The sequence below is a fragment of the Oncorhynchus mykiss genome, chromosome 19, assembly GCF_013265735.2.
Source record: "Oncorhynchus mykiss isolate Arlee chromosome 19, USDA_OmykA_1.1, whole genome shotgun sequence".
NCBI classification, from domain to species: Eukaryota; Metazoa; Chordata; class Actinopteri; order Salmoniformes; family Salmonidae; genus Oncorhynchus; species Oncorhynchus mykiss.
Window position 1 is genome coordinate 17,453,665 of NC_048583.1, and position 21,233 is coordinate 17,474,897.

Sequence of the window (21,233 nt, forward strand, 5' to 3'; positions counted from 1 at the left end):
AGAATTTTAAACAGGTTAGGTGGGGGGGGGGGTCAAATAGTTTCAGCCATCTAACGTCGTTATCTAACGTAACGGTCATCTGTACTGTAGTCCCTTTGTTTACATACATCTCTGCATCGTGCACGTTGCACCACCTGCTAGAGGGAGAAACGCTGGGATAGCATGCCCCAGTTAATAGACTGCTAACCGGCGAGCTACCGAGATAACGGTAAGTTACAGAAGTTCCTTTTCGGTCCAGGTAACCGTTATCGCCCTACGACGTGAAGACGTTTCGATGAAATGGTCAACCATCTCTATTTTTGACGGGCATGTGTACAGCTATGCGAGCCAACGTCGGCTAGCTTGCCTTTACCAGCTAGGTTACTGCTAGCCGTTTTGATGCTGCTGATTGATGGCCGCTAGCCAGTTTAGCGTCTCCTACTGCAACGATTCGGGACAGTGTTGCATGACTCCAAAAGAGAGTAGTAGTTAGCGACATTGCCTCGTGGTGAGTAATTGTGTCGTCCTCGCATCGTATCCTAGCTAGCTATGCTGAATCCGATGAAACTAAAACTAGCCCATCACTGCCCCTAGGATTCCAGAGCTCTAGTTTCAGCGTTGATGTACTGTCTCTGCCTTCTTAACTGTAGCGGGGTGAACAGGCCGTGGCTCGGGTGGCTGAGGTCCTTGATTATCTAAATTGGCCTTCATGTGACACCGGGTGCTGTAGTTGTCCTGGAAGGAGGGCAGGCAGTGCGTCCCCGGTGATGCGTTGGGCTGGATGCCCCACCCTCTGGAGAGCCCTGCGGTTGTGAGCGGTGCAATTGTCGTACCAGGCGGCGATACAGCCCGACAGGATGCTCTCAATGGTGCATCTGTAGAAGTTAGTGAGGGTCTTAGGGGCCAAGCCGAATTTCTTGAGCCCCCTGAGGTCGCCTTCACCAAGCTGTCTGTCTGAATAGACCATTTCAAATCAAATTGTATTTGTCGCATAAGCCGAAATAAACAGGTTTAGACTTTACCGTGAAATGCTTACTTACAAACCCTTTCTCAACAATGCAGAGTTAAAACGTAAGAAAATCAGCACAAAAAAAATAGTAACACAAATAAACGATAAACCCGGCTATATACAAGGAGTAACAGTACAAGTCAATGTGCAGGGGAACAATGTAGTTAAGGTAATATCTACATGTAGGTAGGGGTAAAAGTGACTAGGCAGTCAGGATAGTTAATAAAGAGTAGGAGCACCGTATGTGAAAGTGTGTGCGTGAGCATATGTCTTGTGTGTGTGTGTGTGTGTCTGTGTTGGAGTGTCAATATAAGTATATGAGTGTGCATAGAGTCAATGATAGTCAATGGGAAAGAAAGGGTCAAATAAATTCCAGGTAGCCATTTGATGGCTGTTCAGCAGTCTGAACAGTTAACTCTTTTCACGAGCCTTTTGGTACCAGACTTGGTGCTCTGGTACCGCTTGCTGTGCAGTAGCAGAGAGAACAGTCTATAACTTGGGTGGCTCGAGGTGTTTGACAGTTTTACAGGCCTACCTCTGGATGGTAGGAAGCTTGGCCCCAATGATGTCCTGGGCCATCGGGACCACCCTCTGTGGCGTCAGATGCCAAGCAGTTTCCATACCAAGCGGTGATGCAGCCAGTCACGATGCTCTCAACGCTGTAGAACCTTTTCAGGATCTGAGGGGCCATTTCAGGTTGTCAGTGATGTGCACACCGAGGAACTTGAAACTTTTGACCCTCTCCACTGCGGCCCGTCAACGTGGATGTGGGTGAGCTCTTTCTGCTGTCTCCTGTAGTCCACGATCAGCTCCTTCGTTTTGTTGACGTTGAGGGAGAGGGCATTTTCCTGGCACCACTCCGCCAGGGCCCTCACCTCCTGACTCACCTCCTGTCTCGCCTCCTGTCTCGCCTCCTGTCTCACCTCCTGTCTCGCCTCCTGTCTCACCTCCTGTCTCATCGTTGTTGGTAATCAGGCCTACCACTGTTGTGTCGTCAGCGAACTTGATGATTGAGTTGGCCACGGAGTCATGGGTGAACAGGGAGCACAGGAGAGAGCTGTACTCCCCTGTGGGGCCCCCGTGTTGGGGATCAGCGTGACGGTGGTGTAGTTTCCTACCGCCAGGAAGTCCAGGGCCCAGTTGCACAAGGAGGGGTTCAGACCCAGGGCCTCCAGCTTAGTGATGAGCTTGGAAGGGGCACTATGGTGTTGAAGGCTGAGCTTTAGTCGATGAACAGCATTCTTACATAAGTATTTCTCGTGCCCAGGTGGGATTGGTCAGTGTGCAGAGCAATGGTGATTGCATCATTTGTGTATTTGATATGCGAATTGCAGTGGGTCTAGGGGTGTGTCGGGGAAGGTGGAGGTGATATGATCCTTGACTAGCCTCTCAAAGTACTCCATGATGGCAGAAGTGAGTACTACGGAGCGATAGTCATTTAGTTCAGTTGCCATTCGCTTTCTTGGTTTACAGCAACAATGGCGGACATCTTGAAGCAAGTAGGAACAACAGAGTGGGATATGGAGAGATGCTCTGAAGCTTGGGATGCCGCCTGGGCCGGCAGCCTTGCGAGGGTTTACGCGCTAAAACGACTCGCTCACGTCGGCCACGGCGAACGAGAGCACACAGTCCTCGTGAGAGTCCATCACTGTTGAATACAGCCTGTACATGTTTCCTTGCTATGTCTTCCTCTAAGTAGGTCTGAATACTTAATTCTATCAATTTAATTAAATGGTAACTAGCTACTATTTATATTAGTAGTGATAGTACTTCCATGTATACTAAAGTGTACTACAGCTCTCTGATTTCTTTTTCTTATTTGCAGTACATACGTGTGTGTGTATGTGTGTGTGTGTGTGTGTGTGTGTGTGTGTGTGTGTGTGTGTTTTAGGGCCCCCGCTACGCCTCAGCTGACTTTGATTATAGGTTTGAGAGACTGTAGTATTTCATCAGTGTCTCTCTCATTACCATCTCTCAGTCACATGGGGTGGTATCCTGTTCTCTTCCCCTCATCTTAACTCAATTACTGTCCGGCCATCTGTCCCAGAGTCACATATTCGAGAAATGAACTTTTCTGTGTTCAGTAGCTCGCGACAACTCCTCTTGCCTGGTCTTACCTCTTCTTACTCTCCATCTCTTGATGCTTACGCTCCTCTCCGGACGGTCTATATTAGCTTTTATTTATTGACATTTTTGTCACCGTTAGTTAACCAACCTGACAGGTAAAGTTGAGAAGAAACACCTTTTCTTTTTTTTAGCCTGGTCCCAGATCTGTTTGTGTTCTTTGCGAACTCCATCGCTGGTCAGCGTCAGGCCAAACATTGACACTCAGGCTATTGTCTTTTTCCAATAATGAGTCTATCGGAAGTTTTGAACAGGTCATTTATAATGTCTTTTATAGTTGATTGTTTATTTGACACTCATTTCTGCAGGCCGCCATGGGCGCTTTCTTTCGGAGCGAGGAGGTCTGTCTCGTGCAGCTCTTTCTCCAATCGGGGTCAGCCTACAACTGCGTCAGCGAGCTTGGAGAGCTGGGACTGGTCGAATTCCGAGACGTGAGTTCTTAACTTTGACATTTTAGTATTGAACATCTATTGTAAACGCTGATAGTAGACTAATTAGACAATAAGCTTACTTGGCTTATAAATGTATAATTAACGTCAAAACCATAGATATCCTATTAAATTACCGGAGGGGCTATGCCACAAATCCTCAGTTCCAGACTGGGGTGAAAATATCAGCCATTGGGGTCAGTGAGAAATCCAAACCAGTCTAATTGGAATGAATGGTATTAAATGCATAGGAGATGCATTTCCTGCTTATACTTAAGCAGTAAAGTGAAATTAAGGTATGTAGTACGACATAAATTGTCTAAGTCCTATCATCAACTGATTTCAGCCAGTGTGTGGCTGTGAATTGACTGCGTTGTTTGAATGGAGTGTTGGGATATTGGCAGTTAATCTGGAACAAATAACGGGATTATTCCTCTAAGACTGTATGGCTGGCTAGCTAGCTAGCGAACATACAGTGCAGATAATATTCACATTCATTGTTTTACACAATTATCTTATTACAGCACTGGCAAACTATGGTTGACCAACTCCCTTACTAAAATGGCTGACTTTTTAATCCGTCATAAGAAGGCTCACGTCCATTCTAGTATTCTAACTCCTCCTCTTCTTCCTTCTCCTTCTTTTCTTCCCCTCCCCTCCACTCCAGTTGAACCCCAATGTCAACTCGTTCCAGAGGAAGTTTGTGAACGAGGTGCGGCGCTGTGAGGAGATGGAGAAGACCTTCAGTGAGTCTCTGACCTCTGACCTTCACACCATACGATCAGAGAGCATTCCCATATGGGATATTCATCAAGCCTCCTCTACATATCCTCACTTCCTCTTTGATAATCTGCACCTGATGTCCACTTGCTCCCTCACCCCTCTTCCACTCTCCTTTTCTGCACATCTTCTTTCCCTTCTCCATCCCTCCATCCGCCCTTCTGTTCATCGCCTACTCCGTTCATTCATCTCTCCGCCCCACCTTTCCTTCTCTTCGTCCCTCTCTCCCCAGCGTACCTGGAGCAGGAGATCGTTCGGTCCCTGTTCCCCCCGCAGGCGGGTCCTCTCCCCACCCCCAGCCCTTTGCCCGCCGCCCCCCAGCCCAGAGAACTCATGGCCATCGAGGAGGAGAGCGAGAGGCTGGCCCGGGAGCTACGAGAGGTGAGGAGGGGAGAAAGAGAAGCTAGGAGGGGGGAGAAAATGGGAGAGGGAGAGGGAGAGGGGAGATGGGAGAAAATGGATGGGGAAAATGGGAGAGGAAGTGAGGGGGCATTGTTTTCCTACTTTGAAAATATATCCCTCCTTAGACATTCCAGTCGAAACGTTGCAATTGACTCTACAGGACCATATACAGCTGTACGCCAGGTTATTTTTGATTCCTTTCATTGTTTGGGCTATTCATACTGTTCTGCTGTCTGATTGGTCCAGGTGTCCAGGAACAGAGACTGCCTGATGAACCAGCTGATCCAGCTCAGCCAATACAGAGGGGTTCTGATCCAGACACACACTCTCACTGTCTCACAGGTAGGAACGACAGCTCGCAGCATGGCCTCTAATCACCTCACAGGTATGAACTACAGATCCCAGTGTTCTCTCTGCTGCTCTGTGGTCGGCCATTGTTGCACTCACACACTCTTGGAATTCTGAGTTTCCAATGTAAAAAAAAACGATTCAAGTAAACCTCGGTTATTTTCAAACGGGATGGGCCAAGTTTCCGAGGAACTCATGAACACAGCAGATGTGTATGGAAAAGCGTTGATTTCTTTAGCTGAAGCTTTCATTCTGATAAAGGACATTGACGGCCAAAACATCATGATTTTACCTCGAATTTGATAAATAATGGATCAAGATTAGAATTTTAAGCGAGAGTTGCACCTATTCCTTCCAAATGTTCTCATGATTTTTGGTTGTACTTATTCTCTCATTGGTTGAGCGCCTTGTACTCTTCTCCTATCTCCCTCTCTTGTCAGGCTCATCCTCCCTCTACTCTGGAGACTGCTGCCTTACTGGACAACAGACAAGACATCAGGCTGAGGTGACAGACGGACAAATATATATATATATATATACAGTGGGGCAAAAAAGTATTTAGTCAGCCACCAATTGTGCAAGTTCTCCCACTTAAAAATATGAGAGAGGCCTGTAATTTTCATCATAGCTACACTTCAACTATGACAGACAAAATGAGAAAAAAATCCAGAAAATCACATTGTAGGATTTTTAATTAATTAATTTGCACATTATGGTGGAAAATAAGTATTTGGTCACCTACAAACAAGCAAGATCTCTGGCTCTCACAGACCTGTAACTTCTTCTTTAAGAGGCTCCTCTGTCCTCCACTCGTTACCTGTATTAATGGCACCTGTTTGAACTTGTTATCAGTATAAAAGACACCTGTCCACAACCTCAAACAGTCACACTCCAAACCCCACTATGGCCAAGACCAAAGAGCTGTCAAAGGACACCAGAAACAAAATTGTAGACCTGCACCAGGCTGGGAAGACTGAATCTGCAATAGATAAGCAGCTTGGTTTGAAGAAATCAACTGGGAGCAATTATTAGGAAATGGAAGACATACAAGACCACTGATAATCTCCCTCGATCTGGGGCTCCACGCAAGATCTCACCCCGTGGGGTCAAAATGATCTCAAGAACGGTGAGCAAAAATCCCAGAACCACACGGCGGGACCTAGTGAATGACCTGCAGAGAGCTGGGACCAAAGTAACAAAGCCTACCATCAGTAACACACTACGCCGCCAGGGACTCAAATCCTGCAGTGCCAGACGTGTCCCCCTGCTTAAGCCAGTACATGTCCAGGCCCGTCTGAAGTTTGCTAGAGAGCATTTGGATGATCCAGAAGAAGATTGGGAGAATGTCATATGGTCAGATGAAACCAAAATATAACTTTTTGGTAAAAACTCAACTCGTCGTGTTTGGAGGACAAAGAATGCTGAGTTGCATCCAAAGAACACCATACCTACTGTGAAGCATGGGAGTGGAAACATCATGCTTTGGGGCTGTTTTTCTGCAAGGGGACCAGGACGACTGATCCGTGTAAAGGAAAGAATGAATGGGGCCATGTATCGTGAGATTTCGAGTGAAAACCTCCTTCCATCAGCAAGGGCATTGAAGATGAAACGTGGCTAGGTCTTAAAGCATGACAATGATCCCAAACACACCGCCCGGGCAACGAAGGAGTGGCTTCGTAAGAAGCATTTCAAGGTCCTGGAGTGGCCTAGCCAGTCTCCAGATCTCAATCCTATAGAAAATCTTCGGAGGGAGTTGAAAGTCCGTGTTGCCCAGCAACAGCCCCAAAACATCACTGCTCTAGAGGAGATCTGCATGGAGGAATGGGCCAAAATACCAGCAACAGTGTGTGAAAACCTTGTGAAGACTTACAGACAACGTTTGACCTCTGTCATTGCCAACAAAGGGTATATAACAAAGTATTGAGATAAACTTTTGTTATTGACCAAATACTTATTTTCCACCATAATTTGCAAATAAATTCATTAAAAATCCTACAATGTGAATTTCTGGATTTATTTTCTAATTTTGTCTGTGATAGTTGAAGTGTACCTATGATGAAAATTACAGGCCTCTCTCATCTTTTTAAGTGGGAGAACTTGCACACTTGGTGACTGACTAAATACTTTTTTGCCCCACTGTACATCAAACATATGGAAACCACGTTGGACTCCGTTCCTTCCATTCCAGCCGTTACAAAGGAGCCTGTCCTCCTATAGCTCCTCCCACCAGCCTCCTTTGATATCAATCACTTCCTTGTCAATGGCTGCATCTCAAATAGAACCCTAATTCCTATGCAGTGGTCTGGCTCTGGTCAAAAGTAATGCACTATAAAGGCAATTGGGCTGGGTGCCATTTGGGAAGAACACTATCCAATGGACTTTCCCTGCTGGCTTGACAAGCAGCCTAAATAGAGTTCGCATTGCAATATATAAAAGAGAATATGTGATCAGCAAAAGTGGTTGCGTCCCAAGTGGCATTCTATTCCCTAAGGGCCCCGATCAAAATAAGTACACTATATAGTGAATAGGTTGCCATTTGACGCAACCAGTGTCAAGAGGAGAAAAGATGAAAGATATTTGGTCAAACGTTATTTGTATATTCCGGATTTTCATATGATCAATAGACTATCTGTTGATAAGCAACTGCTTTCTAAGGTTAGGGTTAGGTTAAGCATAAGGTTAAGGGTTAAAGTTGGGGTTAGAGTACGGGTTAGGATAAGGGTCGAGGTTAAGATAAGGGTCAAGGTTAGGGTTAGAGCTAGGGTTAGGGTTAGGTTAAGCATAAGGTTAAGGGTTAAAGTTGGGGTTAGAGTACGGGTTAGGATAAGGGTCAAGGTTAAGATAAGGGTCAAGGTTAGTGTTAGAGCTAGGGTTAGGGTTAGTAGATAGTTGGCCGAAATGTTACTGATAGTCAGTAGACAGGCGGACTATCCAAATAAAGTGTTTCCGGGTATTTTTTTCCCTCACGTGTCTTCTTTCGTCTCCTTCCCAGTTTTGTGGCTGGCGTGGTCCACCCGTGGAAGGTTCCGTCGTTTGAGCGGCTGCTCTGGCGAGCGTGCCGCGGTTACATCATCGTCGACTTCAGGGAGATGGAGGAGAGTCTGGAGCTTCCTGAAACGGTAACAAATGAGAGGGTGGACAGTAGAGGGATGAATACAGGAAATAAGGAATAAAGATGGACGAGCCAAGGAAAGAATGTCGGAGGATCCTTATGAAGAATGGACGTATTTCCCTTTCCACACACATCAGCAAAATTATGTTTCCCCCCCTTCTAAATCCCACTTCCTTACTTCATTTTTTTTACGACCAATCACAGGGTGAGATGGTCCAGTGGACAGTTTTCCTCATCTCTTTCTGGGGCGAGCAAATTGGACAGAAAGTCAAGAAGATCTGTGATTGGTTAGTGAGAGCAGATCCAAAGTTTCTAACAATTTTCAGTTACATGTTGAATTTGTCTAATTTATTGTCTAATCTAATGATTCTTGGTCTCCTTTTTTTTCTTACCCCTTCTCTCTCTCTCTCTTCCTGTCTCTCTTTCTTTCTTTCCTCCGTCTCTTTCTTCTTCTGTCCTTCTCTCAGTTTCCACACCCACACCTTTGACTACCCAGAGGGTACGACGGAGAGAGAGAAGATTCTGCACGGGCTGCAGGGAAGGATAGTAGACATCAAAACGGTAAGAAAAGAGAGCGAGATTGAGCGATAGAGAGAGATGGGCAGAGACAAGCAGATCATTTTGAGCTGGAACAATCATTATCTCTCAGTTTTCTGTGTCTTCGTCAGTCGTCATCGATGTTGGGTAGATATCAGGCTACGCCTGTTCTACCTTGGGCTCGCAAGTGGCGCAGCGGTCTAAGGCACTGCATCTCAGTGCTCGAGGTGTGACTACAGAACCGGGTTCGATTCCAGGCTGTATCACAACCGGCCGTGTTTGGGAGTACCATAGGGCGGCGCACAATTGGCCCAGCGTCGTCTGGGTTTGACTGACTTAACTGACTTGCCTAGTTAAATAAAGTTTACATTTAAAAAAATACTCCTATGGCAGCACCCTGGTTTGTTAACCCCTTCCTCTTCGCCATGATTTATTTCAGGTCTCCCAGACAGGAGGTTCTGCCCCAGTGGAAGGTGTTCTATTCATATCATTAGAATGGTTCTCATTCTATTTGTATGGATTCTTATCTATTCTGTGTTTATTAAACCCCTTCCTTCCCTCCATGGTTTCCCTCAGGTCCTCTCCCAGACGGAACACTACCTGCAGCAGTTGCTGTGTCGCTCGATGTCCGTGCTGCCCCAGTGGAAGGTGCGGGTCCAGAAGTGTAAGGCCGTCCAGGCCGTGCTCAACCTCTGCAGCCCCTCCGTCACTGACAAGTGTCTGATCGCCGAGGCCTGGTGTCCCGTCAGGAAACTGCTACTGTTGCAGAGCGCCCTGATAGAGGGAACGGTGAGAGAGGAGGAGGGAGGGGAGGAGATAGAGGAGGGATGGGCAAATGGCGGCTTTCTCTCTCTCTCTTTTTTTTCTCTCTTTTTTAGCTTTTGTAAGCCCTCGGATCAATTTCCAAAAACATTTCTTTTTGTATTTCTTTTAAGAACTCAGTCGAGGTCTCAACTTACGAGTTAGAATAGTAGAATATACAAGGTGCAATTTCTACATTTGGTTGTGCATCAGCAGTTTTTCCTCTTGTTATGTCAGTCACTGACAGTCACTCAATTATCCATGTCAGCTCATCATTTTTAGATTGGTAAATTAGTCTGTGAAATAATCTGTCTGTAACCAATTGTTGGACAAATGACTTGTGTCATACACAAAGTAGATGGTCTAACCGACTTGCCAAAACTATAGTTTGTTTACAAGAAATTTGTGGAGTGGTTGAAAAACGAGTTTTAATGACTCCAACCTAAGTGTATGTAAACTTCCGACTTCAACTATATATACAATTCCTGGAGGCTGCAAATGACCATTTTGTCCATGGCCTGCATACTCACCAGACATGTCACCCATTGTGCATGTTTGGGTTGCTCTGGATTGACGTGTACAGCAGCATGTTCCAGTTCCCGCCGATATCCAGCAACTTCGCACAGCCATTGAAGAGGAGTGGGACAACACTCCACATGCCACAATCAATAGCTAATCCATAGATTAGGGTCTAATTTAATTATTTTAATTGACTGATTTCCTTCTGTGACCTGTAACTCAGTAAAATCATAGAAATTGGGCTCCCGAGTGACACAGCAGTCTAAGGCACTGCATCTCAGTGCTAGAGGCGTCACAACAGACCCTGGTTCGTTCCCGGGCTGTATCACAACCGGCCGTGATCGGCAGTCCCATAGGGCGGCGCACAATTGACCCAGCGTTGTCCAGGTTAGAGAAGGGGTTTGGTGGGGGGGGGGGGCTTTACTTGGCTAATTGCGCTCTAGTTACTCCTCGTGACGGGCCGGGCGCCTGCAGGCTGACCTCGGTCGTCAGGTGAACAGTGTTTCCTCCAACACATTGTTGCGGCTGGCTTCCGGGTTGAGCGGGCGGGTGTTAAGAGCGGGCGGGCGGGCGGGTGTTGACTGGTCACGTTTCGGAGGATGTATGACTCGACCTCCGCATCCCAAACCCACTTCGGGAGTTGCAGAGATGAGAGAAGATCGAAATTGGGGAGGAAAAAAGAGGGTAAAATACCAATAAATAAATAATATAATAATTTGAAAAAAATCTTTTAAATTGTTGCATGTTGCTTTTATATTTTTTGTTCAATGTAGTTTAACTGCACAGATGGATTGATTGCACAAATCAGTCGACTACATGTGTGTGTATGGATGTGGGTACGCAGACCCGCAAGTTTACTGCAGCCCCTCATGACCAGTTAGGATTTTGTGTGGCCCCCACCCCCATCAAAGTTGCTCTGAGATGGGAGGGATAGGGAGGACAGGGATGATCAATGTGAAAGAATAGACAGGGATGATCAAGGTGAAAGAAATGAGACTTTGGTCAGGTAGAAACGTCATAAGAATGCGTAATCAGATTTTGGTGTTATGATTACTTTAACAGGAATATCTCTCTCTCGCATCTCTCCCTCTCCCACAGAGGAAGAACGGTAGTGGTGTGGACTCATTCTATAACCGCCTCCCGGACCCCAGCACTACTCCTCCCACCCTCTTCCACACCAACTCCTTCACAGCCGGCTTCCAGAGCATTGTAGACGCATACGGTGTTGCCAGATACAGAGAGGTCAACCCAGGTATATATATATACATACACACAAACACACACACGAAAACTCAACAGTCATCCACCAACTCTGTCAACCCTAACTCTCGCTCTGTGTATGTTTTGTGTGTTTGTCCCTCCTGTGGCTCCGTCCGTAGCGGTGTACACCATCATCACCTTCCCCTTCCTGTTTGCGGTGATGTTTGGGGACGTGGGCCACGGCCTCCTCATGACCATGGCCGCCCTCTGGATGGTGCTGCAGGAAAGAGACCTCAATCTCAGGACCAACGACAACGAGGTACACACAGCTTACCACTCTCCTTGTGGATGGTACTACAGGAGAAAGACCCGAAACTCAGGACTATTTTATTTAAAAAAAAATAAAAATGTAAAAAATTAAATCGGCAAGTCAGTTAAGAACAAATTCTTATTTACAATGACGGCCTACACCGGCCAAACCCGGACGACGCTGGGCCAATTATGCGCCGCCCTATGGGACTCCCAATCATGGCCTGGATTCGAACCAAGGTGTCTGTAGTGACGCCTCTAGCACTGAGATGCAGTGCCTTAGACCGCTGCGCCACTCGGGAGCATCAAGGTAAACAGGAGGAGGGGAGAGCCCTCTAATGCAGGGGTGGGTGACTCCAGGGTGTGTCACCCATCAGGCGCCGGAGGACTGGAGCGGAAGCTAGAGCCTCTTCCCAAACACACAATCATCCCAGTTTCCTGTCTCTAGTTTGTATTCATGTAAAATCAGTACTGGAAATGAAAGTGTTTCAACTGGCCCAGCCACACACTGTACCTCATCCAACTGAAGAGCAACTCTCTCACTCTCTCTCTCACTCTCTCTCAGATCTGGCAGATGATGTTTGGTGGTCGGTATCTGATCTTGTTGATGGGTCTATTCTCTATCTACACCGGAGCCGTCTACAACGAGTGTTTCAGTAAAGGCCTCAGCCCCTTCCCGTCGGGATGGCACCTACAACCTATGTTCCAGCACTACAACTGGACGTAAATGGATACACACACACACATGTATGCGTACACACACACAGACGCACACACACGCTAACATTGTCCTCTCCATTCTGTGTCAGTGATGAGACTCTGAGAGAGAACCAGTATCTTACTCTGGACCCGAACGTGACCGGAGTGTTCCAGGGACCCTATCCGTTTGGCATCGACCCGGTAACTAACTCTAAACTACATCCGTCCATCTCTTTTATCTATATCGGTTTGGCCTGTTTTCCCGTTCGACGTCTTCATTCCATACTGAATGAGCCGGCACTGGGAACCCCCTTGAAACATGTATCCTAGCTCTTTCATACTGCTGCTTTGGAGTGAGTCGGCTCTGGTGATGCCACATCAACATTTTCCAGGACTGAGTCAAATGGAAACATGGCGTTAACATTACGCAATTCCATTTCCTTTTATTGTCCTGCAATGGCGATTACTAACAGGCATAGGCCTATAACCGTACAAATATGTTAGGTACTGTGCTGGTTTCAACAAGAAATGAAAAAGAGAAACAAAACTAAACGTAAAGAAACATTCTTGTGTGCGGAATACTTGAATTCGACACATTCCAAAACGATGTCTGTCGGGCTCTGTTTTCTGACCTTTGACCTGTAGATCTGGCGGCTGGCCAACAACCACCTGACGTTCCTGAACTCGTACAAGATGAAGATGTCCGTCATCATCGGGGTCGTCCACATGACTTTCGGAGTCTGCCTGTCCTTTTTCAACTACATGTAGGTCTCCACTTCTACTCCGACACAAACACACCCTAAAACCATTACCGTAACAAATCAACAGTGATTTACTGTGGGGCAAAAAAGTATTTAGTCAGCCACCAATTGTGCAAGTTCTCCCTCTCCTCTCCCAGAGGCCTGTAATTTTCATCATAGGTACACTTCAACTATGACAGACAAAATGAGGGAAAAAAATCCAGAAAATCACATTGTAGGATTTTTTATGAATTTATTTGCAAATTATGGTGGAAAATAAGTATTTGGTCAATAACAAAAGTTTATCTCAATACTTTGTCATTGCCAACAAAGGGTATATAACAGAGGTCAAACATTTTCTGTAAGTCTTCACAAGGTTTTCACACACCGTTGCTGGTATATTGGCCCATTCCTCCATGCAGATCTCCTCTAGAGCAGTGATGTTTTGGGGCTGTTGCTGGGCAACACGGACTTTCAACTCCCTCCAAAGATTTTCTATGGGGTTGAGATCTGGAGACTGGCTAGGCCACTCCAGGACCTTGAAATGCTTCTTACGAAGCCACTCCTTTGTTGCCCGGGCGGTGTGTTTGGGATCATTGTCATGCTGAAAGACCCAGCCACGTTTCATATTCAATGCCCTTGCTGATGGAAGGAGGTTTTCACTCAAAATCTCACGATACATGGCCCCATTAATTCTTTCCTTTACACGGATCAGTCGTCCTGGTCCTTTTGCAGAAAAACAGCCCCAAAGCATGATGTTTCCACCCCCATGCTTCACAGTAGGTATGGTGTTCTTTGGATGCAACTCAGCATTCTTTGTCCTCCAAACACGACGAGTTGAGTTTTTACCAAAAAGTTATATTTTGGTTTCATCTGACCATATGACATTCTCCCAATCTTCTTCTGGATCATCCAAATGCTCTCTAGCAAACTTCAGACGGGCCTGGACATGTACTGGCTTAAGCAGGGGGATATGTCTGGCACTGCAGGATTTGAGTCCCTGGCGGCGTAGTGTGTTACTGATGGTAGGCTTTGTTACGTTGGTCCCAGCTCTCTGCAGGTCATTCACTAGGTCCCCCCGTGTGGTTCTGGGATTTTTGCTCACCGTTCTTGTGATAATTTTTACCCCACGGGGTGAGATCTTGCGTGGAGCCCCAGATCGAGGGAGATTATCAGTGGTCTTGTATGTCTTCCATTTCCTAATAATTGCTCCCACAGTTGATTTCTTCAAACCAAGCTGCTTACCTATTTCAGATTCAGTCTTCCCAGCCTGGTGCAGGTCTACAATTTTGTTTCTGGTGTCCTTTGACAGCTCTTTGGTCTTGGCCATAGTGGAGTTTGGAGTGTGACTGTTTGAGGTTGTGGACAGGTGTCTTTTATACTGATAACAAGTTTAAACAGGTGCCATTAATACAGGTAACGAGTGGAGGACAGAGGAGCCTAGAACAGAGAAGTTACAGGTCTGTGAGAGCCAAAAATCTTGCTTGTTTGTAGGTGACCAAATACTTATTTTCCACCATAATTTGCAAATAAATTCATTAAAAATCATACAATGTGATTTTCTGGAGAGAAAACAATTCTCATTTTGTCTGTCATAGTTGAAGTGTACCTATGATGAAAATTACAGGCCTCTCTCATCTTTTTAAGTGGGAGAACTTGCACAATTGGTGGCTGACTAAATACTTTTTTGCCCCACTGTATATATAGTCTACATCTTTTGGCATTATTTCTTCTAACCCTATGAATTGAGGTTTGTATTATAATGAACCCTGTCTTTTCCAAGGAGACCTTAGTAACACATCTGATCACAGTCATGTTCTTTGTCTCTCTCACACCCTCCAGTCACTTGAACCAGCTGAGCAGTGTGTTCCTGGTACTGATCCCAGAGCTGTTGTTCATGCAGTGTCTGTTTGGCTACCTGGTCTTCATGGTGTTGTTGAAGTGGGTGGTGTTCAGCCCCCAGGACTCCGACCTGGCCCCCAGCATCCTCATACACTTCATAGATATGTTCCTGTTCACTGAGAATGAGGATAATCCGCCCCTCTACCGCGGACAGGTGAGACCCGCACGCACGTCACGTGTGGACGGCAGACAGACATGCACACACACACGTGATCGTACCTGTCCTCTCCACCTAGCTGCATTGAAGCTCTAGCAATGGACAACTTGAACAAATGTCTGTTTCTCTTCTGTCCCCTCCCTCCCTCTAGATGATAGTCCAGAGGGTCCTGGTGGTGGTCGCTCTGGCGTCAGTGCCTGTCCTGTTACTAGGGAAACCACTCTATCTCTACTACAACCACAGGAGACGAGCCAACACAAGAGGGGTAAGGGGGGGGAGGGAGAGAGAGAGAGAGAGAGAGAGTGAGAGAGAGAGAGAGAGAAAGACCGGGATTGGAAGTGGATAACTACATTTTTGCTTGTAGGCGAAGGAGTTAAGTGTGTGTGATTGAGACATGAAGCCTGTTTACCCCACTGAGTCATTGGTTCTAGACCTCAACCCTCTGATTGTAAGTAATAGATGCCACATGTGTGTGTGCGACAGGGAGAAGGGCGCCACCTTGTGACGGACACCAGCTCCATCAACGCGTTACAAGGAGACCTGGAAGAAGGAGGAACCAGAGAGGAGGAGGTGAGGGAGGGGTAGAAAGTAGGAGGGTTCATTTGAGGAAACTGGGTCTTGTTAATTAATGTAAACCGTACCAACTGAAAACGAAAATGGGTTTTTCTTATTGGACAAGGTAGTCCCTCCAGGTTTCGGTCTGTGTCTCGTAAATATGGACCAGGGCTAAGTGTTGATTTGGGATTCTGGTTTTAACCCTTTCTATCCTCCCCTGCAGGAGTTTGATACAGCGGATGTGTTCATGCACCAGGCCATCCACACTATAGAGTACTGTCTGGGCTGCATCTCCAACACAGCTTCCTATCTACGACTGTGGGCCCTCAGCCTTGCACATGCACGTGAGTCTCACTCTCTCTCTCACACACTCACACACACACACACAGTCACATTGTGCCAGTGACGTTTGTGCCTGTGTGTGACATTGTCATAACACACACGCACACACATAAACTTAAATCTTAAGTCTCCTGCTTTATCTACACAATTGTTTTTCAAATCCATCCTTCATGGCACTGATCTGAAAGAACTGACCAGGTGAAAGCTGGCCTAATGATGAAAGGGGGGATACCTAGTCAGTTGGACAACTGAATGCACTGAATGCAATCCAGCTTCCATCACATGACATTCTTTCACCTGTCAAGTACTTCCTTATCAGAATAGATAAAGGGCGGGAGACAAGGAGAAGACTACTTATTTTATTTTTTATCAGGAAACCCTTTTCCTATCACCTTTAAGCAATCGAACGAGAGCCCACATTCTATTCCCAAGTTGACTCCAAATGTTGAACAATGCCAACATAGCACTGCAGTTCATGGACACACAGTATGTTGTGGTTGAGTCCAAAACTAAAAGGCTATCGGGATGCCATTTTGAATGCAATATCCAAATAACAAGTAACATAACTATTACAGCATCGAGTCGTCTTGGGTATGATGCTACAAGCTTGGCACACCTGTATTTGGGGAGTTTCTCCCATTCTGCTCTGCAGATCCTCTCAATCTCTGTCAGGTTGCGGCACAGCTATTTTCAGGTCTCTCCAGAGATGTTCGATCGGGTTCAAGTCCGGGCTCTGGCTGGGCCACTCAAGGACACACTTGCCCCAAAGCCACTCCTGCGTTGTCCTGTCGGAAGGTGAACATTCGCTGCAGTCATAGGTCCTGAGCGTCTTAACAGGTTTTCATCAAGGATCTCTCTGTACTTTTCTCCGTTCATCTTTGCCTTGATCCTGACTAGTCTCTCAGTCCCTGCCGCTGAAAAACATCCCCACAGCATGCTGCTGCCACCACCATGCTTCACCGTAGGGATGGTGCCAGGTTTCCTCCAGACGTGCCGCTTGGCATTCAGGCCATAGAGTTCAATATTGTCTTCATCAGACCAGAGAATCTTATTTCTCATGGTCTAAGAGTCTATAGGTGCCTTTTGGCAAACTCCAAGCGGGCTGTCATGTGCCTTTAACCGATGAGTGGCTTCTGTCTGGCCACTCTACCATAAAGGCCTGATTGGTGGAGTGCTGCAGAGATGGTTGTCCTTCTGGAAGGTTCTCCCATCTCCACAGATGAACTCTCGAGCTCTGTCAGAGTGACCATTATGTTCTTGGTCACCTCCCTGACCAAGGCCCTTCTCCCCCAATTGCTCAATTTGGCTGGGCAGCCAGCTCTAGGGCGGAATGATGTAGGCCACTTTCTTCTTGGGGACCTTCAATGCTCCAGAAATGTTTTGGTACCCTTCCCCAGATCTGTGCCTCGACACTATCCTGTCTCGGCTCACTATGGAAAATTCCTTCGACCTTATGGCTTGGTTTTTGCTCTGACATGCACTGTCAACTAAACTATGGGACCTTATATAGACAGGTGTGTGTCGTTCCAAATCATGTCCAATCATTTGAATTTACCACAGGGGGACTCCAAGTTGTAGAAACAGCTTAAGGATGATCAATGGAAACAGGCTGGACCTGAGCTCAATTTCAAATATCATAGCAAAGGGGTGGAATCCTTACGTAAAAATGTTTTATACATTTTTGTTTGAGGATTTTTGATTTATTTAATCCATTTTAGAATAAGGATGTAACGTAACACAATGTGGAAAAAGTCAAGGGCTCCAAAGTTTTGGCCGGTACTGTACACATATATTCACTACCGTTCAAAAGTTAGGGGTCACTTAGAAATGTCCTTGTTTTTGAAAGAGCAAATGTGTTGTCCGATAAAATAACATCAAATTGATCAGAAATACAGTGTAGACATTGTTAATGGTGTAAATGACTATTGTAGCTGGAAACGGCAGATTTTTTTAAATGGAATGTGTACAGAGGCCCATTATCAGCAACCATCACTCTTGTGTTCGCTAATCCAAGTGTATCATTTTAAAAGGCTATTTGATCATTAGAAAACCCTTTTGCAATTATGTTAGTACAGCTGAAAACTGTTGTCCTGATTAAAGAAGCAATACAACTGGCCTTCTTTAGACTAGTTGAGTATCTGGAGCATCAGTATTTGTGGGTTCGATTACAGGCTCAAAATGGCCAGAAACAAAGACCTTTCTTCTGAAACTGTCTATTCTTGTTCTGACAATTGAAGGCTATTCCATGCGAGAAATTGCCAAGAAACTGAAGATCTCGTACGACTCCCTTCACAGAACAGCGCAAACAGGCTCTAACCAGAATAGAAAGGGGAGTGGGAGGCCCCGGTGCATAACTAAGCAAGAGGACAAGTACTTTAGAGTGTCTAGTTTGAAAAACTAGTCAACTGGCAGCTTCATTAAATAATACCCGCAAAACACCAGTGTCAACGTCAACATTGAAGAGGCGATTCCTCTGTCCAGAGTGTGTTCTTTTGCCCATCTTAATCTTTTTATTGGCCAGTCTGAGATGTTTTTTTATTTGCAACTCTGCCTAGAAGTCCAGCATCCCAGAGTTGCCTCTTCACTGTTGTCAATGTCTAGACTGCATTTCTGATCAATTTGATGTCATTTTAACCTCCCTGGACCCCAAACTTTTGACAGTAGTGTACATTTTAAGCAGCTCTTCTACATACATAATCATTTATATATTTGTGTGACCTGGTGATTATATAAAATAAGAGCCACATATTTGTATGCTCTTTGCTAAATGGAAAAGTGACAGCCTACTTATGGTGCTTTCAAGACAACTGGGAACTCTTTAAAAAAAACAAGGTCAAATCATGACGTCAGTGAGCTTCAGGTCGGCGCTCTAGAAAGATGACAGTTTCCGAGTTGGATGACCGTTCAAAATGACTTTTCCCAGTCGGAGCTAGTTTTTCTCAGAGTTACCAGTTGTCTTGAACTCACTCAAGTCAGAGTTCCCAGTAGTTTTGAGTACGGCATAATACCAGTTGTGTGTGTTGCAGAGCTGTCGGAGGTGCTATGGGTGATGGTGATGCGTATCAGCCTGTCGTGGCAGGGCTACGTGGGATCTGTAGTTCTAGCCGTCATCTTTTCCTTCTTCGCTACACTCACCGTCTCCATCCTGCTCGTCATGGAGGGGCTGTCCGCGTTCCTGCACGCCCTCAGATTGCACTGGTGGGTCACACACACCCTGTTGTCATTCACATACCAAACTGTTGCCCCTCAATGTTTTCCATCTCTCACGCCCACAAACACAACCAGTTGATTTGTATCCCACGCACGCACAGCACACACGGGGACATGTGAAACTTCTCAGCCTGAAGTGTCGCAGAATTGTGAGCGTTTCGGTGGCGCGGATGGTAAGACGCTTCGGGAGGGCAGTCACGTGTGCTAGCAAAGCAGAGATGCTTGGTTCGAGCCTCAGCTCGAGCCACGTCAGGAGGAAGTGGTCGTCGCTGAATAAGCAGCGTGACGTCCTTCAAGCCACACCATTCTCCATCCCTAATATTCCTATTTTTCCTCTTCCCAGGGTGGAGTTCCAGAATAAGTTCTACAGTGGAACGGGATACAAGCTCAACCCTTTCTCCTTCTCCTCCATCCTGAACCCTGTATAGGCTTTCAACACAGGACATTGTTACAGAGGAATTGCAGTACCTACACAGATATAGCCCAATAATAAGCTTGCATTGTTCTATATACCGCTTTCAACACAGGACGTTATGTTACATATGAAATACTGACAGATGTAGGGTGTTTGGGATGGCAACCTATTCCTTATATAGTGCACTACTTTTGACAAGAGCCCTATGGATCCTGGTCAAAGGTTGTGCACTATATAGGTTTTAGGGTTCCATTTCAGATACATGTATAGCCTAATAAGCTATTGTTTGATACTAACAATTTTTGACTTGAATTTTCATCTTGCAGATGGTATCCTTCTTAAAAAGGAGAGGAACTTGTGAATATAGTTAGCGTTTGTTTTGCTCAGGAAGCGGTTTTTGACTTGCAAGTTTCTCTTTAATGGTGAGCCTACAACAAAGATGGCTACTGTAGGAGTGCACTACGTTTCCCAGGGTACAACTGGGGCACCATTATGTGCATGGGAGCTTTCTATGTTATTACCACTTATAAATGAATGCCATTAAAGGATTGTTTTATAATCCCTAAAAGCTTGTGGATTGTCTCTACTTTACTGAAAATCCACTACAATGTTGAGTATAAACACGGCAGCCAACATAAATGATAGTTTAGATACCTACTTATTCAAGGGTTTCTTTACTATTTTCTACATTGTAGAATGAAGACAAAACTATGAAATCATGTAGTAACCAAAAAGTGTTAAATCGACATTTTACATTAGAGATTCTTCAAAGTAGCCACCTTTTGCATAATCTCAACCAGCTTCATGAGGTAGTCACCTGGAATGCATTTCAATTAACGTGTGTGCCTTGTTAAAAGTTCATTTGTGTGATTTCCTTCCTTAATGCATTTGAGCCAATCAGTTGTGTTGTGACAATGTAGGGGTGGTATATTATGGCAACAGCTCAAATAAGCAAAGAGAAACGAGAGTCCATTACTTTAAGACATGAAAGGTCAGTCAATACAGAACATTAAGAACTTTGAACCCATCAAGCGCTATGTTGAAACTGGCTCTCATGAGGACCGCCACAGGAAAGGAAGACCCAGAGTTACCTCTGCTGCAGAGGATAAGTGCTTCAGAGTTCAAGTAACAGACACATCAAAATCAACTGTTCAGAGGATACTGTGTGGATCAGGCCTTCATGGTCAAATTGCTGCAAAGATACCACTACTAAGAAGACTTGCTTGGGCCACGAAACACGATGGACAATAGAGCGGAGGAAATCTGTCCTTAGGTCTGATGAGTCTAAATTTGAGATTTGTGGTTCCAATATCCGTGTCTTTGTGAGCCACAGAGTAGGTGAACGGATGATCTCCGCATGTGTGGTTCCCACCGTGAAGCATGGAGGTGGTGGTGTGATGGAGCTTTGCTGGTGACACCGATTTATTTAGAATTTAAAAAAAAGGCACACTTAACCAGCATGGCTACCACAGCATTCTGCAGCAATAACGCCATCCCATCTGGTTTGCACTTAGTGGGACTAACATTTGTTTTTCAACAGGACAATGACCCAACACACCTCCAGACTGAGTAAGGTCTATTTGAGAGTGATGGAGTGTTGCATCAGATGACTTGGCTTCCACAATCACCTGACCTCAACCCAATTGAGATGATTTGGGATGAGTT

General features: G+C 45.7%; 1 protein-coding gene across 3 annotated transcripts; it reads left to right on the plus strand.

Moving 5' to 3' along the window:
* Nucleotides 1-36: 36 nt before the first annotated feature.
* LOC110497434 (T cell immune regulator 1, ATPase H+ transporting V0 subunit a3a) lies at nucleotides 37-20,136 on the plus strand. 3 transcript variants are annotated; one of them, XM_021573538.2, is made up of 21 exons: nucleotides 37-208; nucleotides 3,421-3,543; nucleotides 4,208-4,286; nucleotides 4,553-4,701; nucleotides 4,969-5,064; nucleotides 5,511-5,575; nucleotides 8,063-8,189; nucleotides 8,387-8,469; nucleotides 8,650-8,743; nucleotides 9,296-9,508; nucleotides 11,138-11,291; nucleotides 11,419-11,558; nucleotides 12,114-12,271; nucleotides 12,358-12,448; nucleotides 12,893-13,011; nucleotides 14,830-15,043; nucleotides 15,198-15,311; nucleotides 15,530-15,616; nucleotides 15,825-15,945; nucleotides 18,970-19,141; nucleotides 19,497-20,136. In XM_021573538.2, the coding sequence occupies exons 2-21, from the start codon at nucleotides 3,427-3,429 to the stop codon at nucleotides 19,579-19,581; spliced, it is 2,478 nt and encodes an 825-aa protein (XP_021429213.1). In that variant the 5' UTR covers nucleotides 37-208; nucleotides 3,421-3,426; the 3' UTR covers nucleotides 19,582-20,136. The 3 variants fall into 3 exon arrangements, with proteins under 3 accessions (XP_021429213.1, XP_036810256.1, XP_036810254.1); XM_036954361.1 differs by lacking the exon at nucleotides 37-208 and adding an exon at nucleotides 359-487; XM_036954359.1 differs by lacking the exon at nucleotides 37-208 and adding an exon at nucleotides 3,074-3,210.
* The last annotated feature ends 1,097 nt before the right edge of the window (nucleotides 20,137-21,233 follow it).

Coding starts and splice junctions, on each gene's coding strand:
- LOC110497434 (XM_021573538.2), top strand. CDS start 3,427: ATGGGCGCTTTCTTTCGGAGCGAGGAGGTCTGTCTCGTGCAGCTCTTT. Junction 13,012..14,829: donor CTGTCCTTTTTCAACTACAT/GTAGGTCTCCAC, acceptor CACACCCTCCAG/TCACTTGAACCAGCTGAGCA. Junction 19,142..19,496: donor CACGCCCTCAGATTGCACTG/GTGGGTCACACA, acceptor TCCTCTTCCCAG/GGTGGAGTTCCAGAATAAGT.